General features: G+C 40.1%; 1 protein-coding gene across 3 annotated transcripts in view; it reads right to left on the reverse strand.

Moving 5' to 3' along the window:
- ckap5 (cytoskeleton associated protein 5) overlaps nucleotides 1-12,330 on the reverse strand; it is a 65,252-nt gene that overhangs the window by 4,712 nt on the left and 48,210 nt on the right. For all 3 annotated transcript variants that reach the window (XM_080027212.1, XM_080027211.1, XM_080027213.1), the window contains 4 exons: nucleotides 6,406-6,582; nucleotides 6,141-6,261; nucleotides 5,446-5,625; nucleotides 4,700-4,887 (listed from right to left, as the gene is read on the reverse strand). In XM_080027212.1, the coding sequence (XP_079883338.1) occupies nucleotides 4,700-4,887; nucleotides 5,446-5,625; nucleotides 6,141-6,261; nucleotides 6,406-6,582 (666 nt within the window). The remainder of the gene's footprint in view (nucleotides 1-4,699; nucleotides 4,888-5,445; nucleotides 5,626-6,140; nucleotides 6,262-6,405; nucleotides 6,583-12,330) is intronic.

Raw genomic sequence — 12,330 nt, forward strand, 5'->3', positions numbered from 1 at the left:
CCCTTAGCGCTTACAAACCAACGAATATTTCAAAAAATCGTCAAAATTAGATGAATTAGAAAATTATTAAATATTGTTAATAAATAGATGCAATGTGTTGTGTGATTTTCGTCAGTAGTCTATAGTAGACCTTGATTCTGTGCACCAAACGCCACTAACTGTTCCGTCGCCGACATAGCCGGCGTATTTTTTTTATTATTTTGTTTTATTTTTTTATTCTTTATTTTTTTGATTGACGTGATTTTCGGCAAACCACACAACTTTTGGGTGGTCACGTGGTCTTAAAAAAATCAACAAAACCCACCTCATGTGTATTTGAACCAATGACAGTGCATTCTATGCTGGGAATGCCATGAAAATTAGATAAAGTAATAATGCTGCGCGATGCAGCATCAGGCAGGAGAGCCAATGTGGCATCGCGCAGCAGCCGTCATCAATGGGTTAAATTAATATGATTATTGACGTTCCGACAAAAAATAAAGTTTGATATTATCATTATCGTACAGGAGGAGCAGTATAACGCCCGGCCTGAGAGCCTTTTTTCGGACCCTTTTACCTGGCAGACTCGGCTGGAGAACCACGCTGAAAACCGCATATTCTTAGTACTTTTCTTTCACATTTCGGGTTAGGAGTTAGAGTTCTTAGGGGACGAGATCAGTATATAAAACCATTTAATAACCATTATGAATCTATTATAGGCATTTTCTTATGGTTACCTCATGCAGGATAATGCACCATGTCATAAAGCTCAAATCATCTCAAACTGCTTTCTTGAACATGACAATGAGTTCACTGTACTCCTATGGCCTGCAGTCACCTGGGGCCTCATTTATAACGGTGTGCGTAGAAACCATCCTAAAACATTGCGTCCGCACAAAGCCAAAAATGTGCTGCGCAAAAAAATATTCAGATTTATAAAACTGTGCGGCGCACAGTTGCACGCAATCTTCCCTTTATAAATACCCACCTGCGGTAAAATGTGCGCGGACGATCTCCTCCCACTTCACCTCCCAGTTTCATCCCACAATCTACCATACTTGGTCAATGCTTGACAGCTCCTGAACATGGTGACGCTCTTAATAAGCACGGCATTTTAACTGACACGAGGAGAAAAGGGAGGCAACCGGCCGCAAAGAAAGCGACTGGGAAGGAAGAAAGCCCGTGATGTGCATGTGCTGCAGTGTCTGGCACACAAACACATGCGTGCGCGCATTTGTCACATATCATGATTGGCACAGTCAGTAGTCTTTGTAAAGCAGTTTCGCCCAACTGTGTACTGTATGAAATATCACGTATTAGCATACCTAGTAGCCTACTGTATGTAGGCCTATATAAAATGTGTTGTGAGAAGTGAAATAATGCATTGTAGTTTATTCCAGAGTATTGTTTCCCTCACGTGAGATCCACACATTTCCAACAACGTCATCTTGTAGTTAAAACTTCCAGGGTGGCTCAGTTGGTAAGGCGTCCCCCTCCCGGGCCGGGCCCAGCAGCAGACCCGGGTTCGATTCCCACCCGCGGTCGTTCTCTGCATGTCACTCCCCTCTCTGCCCCATTTCACCTCTGTCTCTCTGCACTATCAATAAAGCATAAAAATGCCCCAAAAAATATCTTAAAAAAAAAGAAAAAAGAAAAGAAAAATAAACTTCCAGGGTGAATTGCTATAGGAAAGAGATGCATGTAATGATTTGCTAAATTCATAACATGATTTTATCTAACGAAATATACAGTTTTAAATACATTTGTTGGCTTTAACTTTGTAAAAAACGTCTTTGACACACCGCCTAAGATATAGACTTGCTCTCCCGCTGGCCACTCACGTCACGGACACACCTCCCGACGTATATTATTATAGAGTAGCGCTATAAGATTCAATTAAAAGATATAACCAAGACATGTAAAGACCTACTTGATAAGTAAATCAAACAACATCATAACTGCATGCAATATACTACAGTGGCCTATATTCGCAACTATTGGTACGCTCATACATATAATTGATTAAATATATTGGGTGTTAAACCTGCAGTGTGTAGAATTTTGGGTTTTATTTCCTAGCAGATTTTGTAGAAAGTAATTATAATATCCATAAGCACATTTAATTTAGTGCTGAAACATTTTTTATTATTATTTTTTTTCCCTTAGAAAGGGTCTCATATATGTCCATATTTCTGCATATTTTGGACAAAGGCCTAGTGCCGCCATCTCGAAAGTGTCATAGTTGGAATGTCATCAGGTGCATTGTTTAAAATTTTAAATTTTTCTTGTCCTTGAAGGCCACTGTAGCTTCTGTTATTATTCGAAAGGGTTGGGGTTACCCAGGGAGCGTTGCAATCTAGAACTTTGTAGAACTTTCTTGATGATGTTATATTACACACTGCACCTTTAAGCATTTCACAGTAATATGTGTGTGTTTTTCTGATGACTGAGCTTTATTTCATGGTGTTGCCATTGAGGGTCGCTGAAAGTTGGCGTGGGAATACGCACAATTCTCCGCAAAGAATTTCTTTATAAATACAAACGTTTTGCCACCGCACATTTTACCGCCATTTCTGCCTGTCTACGCAAGGTTTTTGTGCGCAGCAAGCTTTATAAATGAGGCCCCAGATCTCAACCCAATAGAGCACCTTTGGAATGTGGTGGAACCAGAGATTCGCATCATGGATGTGCAGCCGCCAGATCTGCAGCAACTGTGTGATGCTATCATGTCAATATGGACAAAAACCTCTGAGGAATGTTTCCAACACCTTGTTAAACGCATGCCACGAAGAATTAAGGCAGTTCTGAAGGCCAAAGGGGGTCCAACCTGGTACTAGCAAATAATGTGTACCTAATAAAGTAGACGGTGAGGGGATATATTGGTAATGTAAGACTTAACACTTTCATGCTCAATTATAGCACAAATTGTGGCAAATTTGCATTTAAGAAATTCCTCACCTTTAAGAAGAACTCTACATTAAAATATATATTTACACTATACAGTGTCACACAAATACATTATTGTTGAAATGTGATGTCACGGGTTTTTTCACACAGCTGGTTTAAAATTTGTAGACACCTATCAAAACTAGCCTGTATGCTTTTCTGCTTGGATTTGGAAGTTCAGTAAAGCCAAATTCTGTCACCTTTGCTTAACCCATTGATGACTATGGCAGTCTAAGATGCATGTCCTTACTGCCTGAGGGTTTTCTGAAAAAATAGTACGAATTGTCAACGTCTACCAAAACCTTAATATCTAAGCCTGTGTAGCACATAGAAACATGAAATAAAATACATTTAAAAAGGTAAGGTTCACAGGTTTTATTTAAACATGCTCCCTTAGCACTTACAAACCAACAAATTTTTCTAAAAATCGACAAAATTAGATGGGAGAGAAAAGAAATTAATAAATAATATAAAATATTTAAAAATAATGTGCTAAATGAGGTTACAATCCTGCTTCCTTTTAGCATGGATAGTAGTGACTGAGTGTGTAGTGGAGGGATAAAGATAGACAGATATAGGAAGGAGGAGATAGATTTATTTTATTTAGAGCTGCAACGATTAATCGACGAATCGATTATTAATATAATCGGCAACTATTTTGATAATCGTTTTGAGTATTTTTTTAATAAATTTTTTCCAAATTCTCTGATTTCAGCTTCTCAAATGTGAATATTTTCTGATTTCTTTAATCCTATTATGACAGTTAACTGAAATATCTGTGTGTTTTGGACATAATACATTTGAGGACGTCAACATGGGCTTTGGAAAATGTATCAACATTTTCACCATTTTCTGACATTTTACGAACCAAAACACTAATCGATTATCGAGAAAATAATCTACAGATTAATCGATTATCAAAATAATCGTTAGTTGCAGCCCTAAATTATCACTGGCACCATAAATCCGACTTCCCAGTACAGTCTGATGAAAACGAAACTGAAACTTAACTATCGCCTGGCTGGGCTGAATTTGAGTTGGAGCAGCAAAATATAGCCTAAATTCATAAATATTGTTAATAAATAGATGCAATGTGTTGTGTGATTTTCGTCAGTAGTCTATAGTAGACCTAGATTCTGCGCTCCGAACGCCACTAACTGTTCTGTAGTACACTATCGCGGACACAGCCAGCGTATTTTTTTTATTTATTTATTTAATTTTTTGATTGATGTGATTTTCGGCAAACCACACAACTTTTGGGTGGTCACGTGGTCTTAAAAAAATCAACAAAACCCACCTCATGTGTATTTGAACCAATGACGGTGCATTCTATGCTGCGCGCACCATGAAATTAGATAAAGTAACAATGCTGCGCTACGCAGCATCAGGCAGGAGATACAATGGGTTAACATGAAGGAGGGAATAAAAGCGTAATAGTTCTTGACCCTCTGATTTGGTCTTGTTTGGCGTTTCTGGTGCACATGCAGATGACAACTCATATACAGGTGGGGGTGCCACGACAAATAAGAATGCTAGCTAGTAAACATGGATGTAAACAATGCTAGTTTAAATACTTAAGGATATACAAACTGTGTTGTGTATTAAACTGCGCCTCTATAGATGTACATATGTGGTAGGGTTAAAGTTAATACAATAAATAGAGGAAATATTGGGCTTTTGGAATATGTTGCATGACTGTTTGGTATAATTTTGCAGTCCTGAGCAAATGAAGAATAAGTTGTTATCTTAATGTTGAGTGGTTGATAATACTAACCTGATCATGTTGGTCTGGTCAGACTTCTCCAGCACTCTGATGACCAGCAGGTTGACTGATCTAATGAGCTGCTGTCCATCTTCTATCTCCTCCACTCTGCCATCCAGCAGCAGTGTGATGAGGCCGTTCATCAGGTCCTTCAACACCCCCATAGAGGCCTCTTTGGCCAGGGACTCCATAGAGAACAACTAACAGAAACAAAACATTGAATTGTTATGAGTTGGAGCAGTGAATTTCTGTTTTGCTTTTTTCTGTTTGATGGTTTTCGTTCATCTGTTCCATTATTTGTTATTGTCTTGTCCAAAAGTTTTGATTTGTTTTAACCCACGAGCCAAACATCATAGACACTGATTGATTCAAACTGAATTTTTTTTCTCTTTTGTTAACAATTGTAAAAAAATAAGAGGGGGTAGGACCAGAAACGTTTTTCTTAACTTCTTCCTATCCCTTTTGAACATGAACTATATTATTTGAGTTATGTATGTGTTGCTTAGGATCCTGAGGATCCCATTTGTTTGTTTTTAATTTATTTATTTCCTTTTTTACTGCTCATTCGTTTTTATTTTGTTTGTATTATTTTTAACATGTTCAATAAAAGACTTAATAAAAATGAAAAAAACAAAACAAGATAGGACAACAACAACTTCATAAAAAAAGGTTCCCTCTCTCCATCCAACTTTCTTTGATTTTTCTTATCAAATCAACATTACCACTAAAGCACTTTTGCTTGTTAGGCAGATACTCACAGATAACATGTTTCCAATGATGCAGCTGTAGAGCTTGATGATGTCCCTCTTGTCCAGACGGTCGTCGGCCATGTGTGTGCTGTAGATGAGCCTCAGCTGCATGAAGGTAGCTATGAGGAACTGATCGATGTGTCCTGACATCACCTCAGCTTTGTCCTCCTGACGCAATACCTCGTCAATCTGCACAGAGAGCCACAGGCTTTTCATGTAACTTCAAAGCTGTTATATTGTTATGATGAACATGGAAAATGACAATGTGAAAACAATGTTTCGGGTTGCTTGTAGTGATGAACCTACAGAGAATTATCACAATGACAAGACTCTTCAGGACCATTCAGCTTTATGAAGTTTTATAGTTAGCAGGTCATTATAAGCTGTCCAGCCTTCAAATGTACTGTTTTGGTCCATTCTCAGCAGCGCTTAAAACTGCACTGTGCATTACCCCATCAGGTAGAGACAAAAACAATTCTAAGAAGAATACTGCACTTGGATTCATCAGGTGGTCAGAAACAAGAATTAAGGAATGGGTTTTTAAATCCCCACAAACTAAAGGTCAGCTGATAACGGATTTTTAAAAACAATAGTTTTGAGCAGGACATTTTGGCATATTTAATATATATATGTGCAACTACATGTGACCAACCAAAGACTGGCATATGCCGGATAACCTTAAGCCTCATTATGTGTGTGCATACCTGTGCGAGTGCCTGTATGCTGGTGCTAATGTCACCACTAGCCACCTGAGAGATGACAAAATTGATGGTGGAGGCCGTGCTGTTGTGGAGGTCATCAAAATGTGGAGAGACAGGACGCATCCTTTGAAGACAAAAACACAAGCAATGTAATCAGTACAAAAAATAATTAGTTTTTTATTGCTCAAGCTTCTGTGTGAACTTTGTAGGGGCTTTGATGTTTTTTTTTAAATGTTGTGAGTGTGCTTGTAGTTGTGAGTGAGTTTACTTTGGTTCAGGGATCATGATGGGCTCCAGCAGCTCGTCCATATTGTGCTGGACCAGGTCTGGCAGCTCACACGCTCTGCCCTGGTTCATCTCAATCATGTCCAGGTCTAGCTGGAACTCCCTGGGGAAGGAGGGGTGGTGGGCCGACTCGCTCAGCTGAACATTCTGACGGGCTTGGCTGCAGGGATGGAGGGAGGAAGGGACAGCAGATTTAGACCAAAGGATTTTTTCTCGTGCCTTTTCATTTCAGTCTCAGACACAAGCTTGTACTAATTATTAGTTCGAGAAAAATATGACAGGAAGTGGATTTATCATTTGGCAAAAAATCAGCGCTTCAGTGCTTTTCATATGGTAAATAATTTTTTACTAAATAATTAATACATTAATTGTTTTGGAGCATCTAGTAAGGATGCCCACTGGGCGCCTCCCGAGGGAGATGTTTCAGGAGCGTCCAGCTGGTAGGAGGAAGACCCAGGACCAGGTGGAGAGATTATAACTCCACACTGGCCTGGGAACGCTTCGGGATCCCCCAGTCAGAGCTGGTTAATGTGGCCCAGGAAAGGGAAGTTTAGGTCCCCTGCTCGAGCTGCTACCCCCACGACACGACTCGAATAAGCGGTTGAAGATGATGACGATTAATCGTTTATAAAATAACTTCTTAAAAGTCAAACATTAAGCCGTATTGAGCTTTGAGTAATATTGCACATCTGTTCAGGATAATCTTATATCAAAGCCTTAAGTGTGGGAATAGCTTAATTTTGTCAATGTTGCAGATGGGGTGTGAGGACTGGAATCGACGCTGATCTAAAACCATCATTAACTGTCTGTATTCTTCAGAGAGCAAGGAGCGGGGATACAGTGAAAAGCTACCTTGGCTATATTTCGTACATTGACCATGTCCATTAATTGTTTTTTTCTAGTGTAATTTCACATACAACAGCCCCATTCTGATTGATATACATTCACTCAAAAATATTCTGCACATATTGTGTTAGTAATGCGTCACCCATGATGCCCAACAATACAATTGAAACCTCAATGAGTCCAAGCTTGAAACATAATTGTAGGCCTAACCTGAGTTGGAATTGCAGTGCACAAGCTCCAACACGGATTGATCGTCTACATCTTTTTTAGATTTTTAATAAAAATCTGATTTTTTTTTTATCTCACGCAAGTCACATGACATACCTGACATGTCTGCTCCATAGAGCAACAAAACCAATTGGTTTAATGACTTGAAGTCCCCTCTCAAATTGAAATAACTGCAAATTATTTAATTTTTCCTTTTTCAAAATTTTCACCGACACATTTTCAAAGTTCAAAATCTTTCAACGGCTTTTCAAAAGCCACGTTTCCATCGCAGGAACTAGTTCCCAGAACAAGAACTAGTTCCCAGAACAGGAACTACCGGTATGTGTGTTTCCACCGCAGGAACTAGGGTCTAAATCGTAGTTCCTGGAACTATGATTACCCCAGAAAAAGATCCTGCTCAAGGGGTAAGACTTTGCAGAGGTTCAGGAACCTTTGAGGCGGGGCTGGAATGCTGAAGATGTCTGATTGACAGAGTTGCCTGCTCGTAGTGTTTCACCCGCAATGTTCAAATCACCACTAAGCGAGCATCTAATTTCCTGGTTTGAATTAAATCCATTTGAGCGTCCTCCGTACTATCGCCTGGGCCACACATCATGCATCAGCTGCGCTTGCTTTGGCCTTTTTTTTCCCCTTCTTTGGCGAACCTGTTAAGATTATAGCAGCCGTTTGTATACAGTCTATGGTAGTACAGTAGTCTTTTTTTACCGTCAGATGGATGCTGTTCTCCGCTAAAATATACAGAGAATTAATCTGTCCGGTGCCCGTGTTAACGGACCAGTGCAGCCACACAGCGCACCTCGCCAGCACCGCTATTTATTGAGTTATTTTTCTTTCTTTTTTTTAAACGGCCGATCGCGTCTACTAAAATATAGAGAAATAATCTGTGGATTTGGATGCACTGATTCTGTCGAAACTTAAAAATGTTTTAAATGTAGACTATCATAGAATGAGGTGCAGTGCAGATACTTTTACTGCTTCTCCATACGTCATCGGCCTGATATGCATAACCTCCCCAGGACCTCAGACTCTGGTGGAAACAGGAACTAAAGGTTTGTGGTCGAGGAGTTCCTGGAACTCAAAGTTCCTGGTAGTTTTGGTGGAAACGCGGCTAAAGTTAAAATTCGGCCACTGTTCTCCTAGTGTATTATTTTGTTTCCCGGTTCTAAAACCTTTACAAATGGGGATCTGAAAACAGGCGCCAATATGTTGAGAAAAACTTTTTGAAAAGGGTGAAATTTATTCTGAAAACCATGTAGGGTGTACATTTACACTATTGTAACGTATTTATTTCATAACCGAGTTTTCAGCACTGATTTATGGGGTATAAGAAACCACATCTGAAAGCTTGTGGTTCATGTGATCATTGGCAGTGTTCTGACGCAGATGAGTTAGGAATCACTTAAAAAAAATAAAATAATCTTCAGCTAGTGCCTATTTGTTTTAGTTTCTCGCCTAACACTCAATTTTACGCGCTCACATTGAACTAATCGCTATGACGTTACCTCCTATAATAGGTCCATTGGTTAAATCTGCCGAATACTAATTTTAACCCACAGCACTTGAACTTATCACCATGTAGCGCTGCGCATGTATGAGCGCGTCTAAAATAGCTTTGTCCTTTTTTGAGGTTAATTTATTTTTTTTAAATTAAGGGTACATCACTTACGGGTATCATCCGTCAGCTTCTTGGCCAAACACGTTGTAGCGAGTGATTGCGGTGGCGTTAATAGACAAGAGCTTAACTTTAACCCAACTGTACACTTAAACTTGGCGTGTGAAGGCACTTGTCAGCAGCTCACAACAAAAATACCCATCGCACTAACACCAATGTGTTTCATCTAAAACTCATAGCATGCTGAAAAACTTCATATCAATCATTTTAACCAACAGGCCACCAGGGGGAGGCAGAGCCTGTAACACCTTTATAGCTTCTTCCAACACAGGCAGTGGTGCTGACAGAAGGCAACACACCGTTAAGACATTTATAATAAACATACACACATTACACAGATTTGTTTTTTATGACAGTAATGCCGGTAATGAAAGGAATATGTTACTATTTTTAGATACCCCAATATACGGTATTACCGTTCAACCCTATGCCATATTGACATCACAATATTCACTATAGTTTTCTGGCCTATCTTTCAAAATAAAAAACCTCCCATGTTAGGGAATAGAGCGTACTTGTATCCGATTTTCAAAACATATTTTCATCTACCAATATTGCAGCAAACATTCCCCTTCCACATAACCAATCATCAACGTGAACCCTCCGCCAACATTTTTTAGTTGTCCGTTGGGCACATGGACGTATTGGATCGCGGGGAATAGTTGCTGAACGGGAACCGGGATTCTGGTCAGCCCCCCGAGTACCGGGAGGTGACGACGAGATCCCGTGTTGCCGTTCTATTTTTTCTCCTTATTTTGGGTGGGATATTTTTTCTTTAATAGTGGCTTTTAATAATAAAAGATACTCTCGCCATCATGGCCTTTTCAGACGGGAGGCGATTGATATTCACTATGCTTCTGTATTACAGTCAAGATAAATGAATAACTAATTAAACAAATGTTAACAATATGAGTAGATATTTAACAGCAAAACAGTAAACAAAAGTTGTTTTCATGGTTACCGCACGGAGCCTCTTATCCCCGCCGGTCCATGCGAGTGCACAGACAGAGCGTCTCCTCCCGTCTGAAAAGGCCTTTAGATGACTTTTCTTTTAATGCCATTTAGTTCTTCTAGAGCTTGCATCCAGTCTGCCCTGCGCACATGAGGTTATAATGTGCCCAATAAACCACTCGGCCGAGAACAAGATAAAGTATTAAAAAGGCACTTCCGTTTTTAACGGGAACTCCCGGGATTTCCCGTGAGGTGGCTCTTTTATCCCGGATTTAAAAAAAGGTAAATTTCGGGAATTTTCAGCAACCCTAGCGGGGAACAGTCTAATATAAATTGATATCAGGATCGCCGTCTATGTGCTGGTCGACTCATTAGCATCTGTCCTTTGCCCCAGCACATTTTTCCCAACTGTGCCAGGGCCAACAAAGTGTACCGTGCTAGAAAACTCACACTAGGGAGACAAACTAGACTTTAGGGCACACATGTATTTGGGGGCAGGTTACAGATGGCCTAGTGTGAGTGCACCCCAAGTTCCTGGGACTTTGGTGGAAAAGCAGCTAAGAATTGAGTCTAGTGGTAGTCTTTGCAGTTACAATACCTAGAACATAGCCAGGGAAGAGGAGGACAGGAAGAGGTACTTACATCCTATACGTGCGATACATTATCCTGCTCCAGAATGAAGGCAGGCAGAACAGAGATAGGAAGGAAAAGCACACAGGAAGAAAAGTGAAGGGTTAAGTGAAAGATGGGAGGAGATAGGCAGTTGGCCAAGCAGCCAGTCAAAGACACACGCATACCGAGGATGGTTACACCGACAGAGTGGATATGACTTTATGCAACCAAAGAAGTATCTGTGAGACTAACCCAACATACAATGAATGAGTCAAATAGGACGAGGAGAAAAAGGACAGATTTGTTGCGAGCAGAACACAAACATGCAAGTAGAAGTCCGTTTGAGGATCTGATAGAATGGATAACACTAAACAATGTGTTTACAATGGACAAGTCTTTTCACATCAAGTACAAGACTATTTGAAACAGTTAACTAAACAATACTTAATTAGTTTTGTTTCAAAGTTTCCTGAATAAGCACTTTATTTTGAGAAGGCATTTCTACGTAGTAAATAAATTCAAACCAATCAAACAAGGGCATACCAAAATCCATCCGCTAATGAGGAGGCTACACAATTTAGATTGTGTTGCTGTGAGACATAGCTGAGGCCTGAGCCCTGGACAGCTGCAGAGATTCAACTTAAAGCCTTTCTGTGCCAGACGTGCAAGGAAGGCTAAAAAAACTTCTGAGATGCTCGTGGGTCAGATATGGCCAGGCTTATGATGTCAGTAATGATCACTCTGTGTAAACAAGAAATTATAAACTGAACCGTGCTCTCTCTTCTTTTCTGCCTGTGTGTGAGTGAGTGAATGAATGAGAGAGTGAGAGTGTGAGTGAGAAAGTGAGTGAGTGAGTGAGTAAATGAGAAAGTGAGTGGGAGAGAGAGAGGGAGAGAGAGAGAGAGAGAGACACAAGCAGGAAGTCACACTCGTTCACTGACTAGGCTACACTTGGCGATTGTCCCATAACAGATAGACGTTTTGATCGGCAGAACCATAACACCTGTGATGGAAGTTCTGTTAAGGTTGGAGGTCAACTCAGGTGGAAGAATATTTCAGGAGACTTGGATGAATTATGAAGCAATATTTATTACAGACTTGGCCAAGGAGAACCGGACTGCAACTCTCGTGACTTGCACTTCAATTCTCACAAACTCATGCTTGGAGCTGTGTTTTAACCTTGCGCTATCTCTACCACCTCCCCGGCTCGGGCACCAAGCGTACCAATGTTTTGGTTCAGAGCTGAACACAGTGAACCATAACATTCTGGAGTAGAAGGAGATGAGACTTTATCTATACAACTGACCTAAGTGTCTCCTAACGGGTTCCAAGGCTGACCTAGAGTCTGAGAGACAAACACAAGATAGGCATATATGACCTATTAATCTTTCCCATTAATATTACAACTAAAGACCCAAAATTCCCTCACAACACCCACAGTGTATAAACCTGACTGCCCGCACCAACATAAAAAACCACCCGTGCCGCATACAACTAGGGGTGTGCACGTGTAACCGGTTAGTAAAACATAATAAACAAAAACCTTTTTTTTTTCTTTCTAAGTTTTGAAATGACTTCAAGTGTTCTGGAAACAAGCAT

The sequence above is a fragment of the Ammodytes marinus genome, assembly GCF_949987685.1.
Source record: "Ammodytes marinus genome assembly, chromosome: 5".
NCBI classification, from domain to species: domain Eukaryota; kingdom Metazoa; phylum Chordata; class Actinopteri; order Uranoscopiformes; family Ammodytidae; genus Ammodytes; species Ammodytes marinus.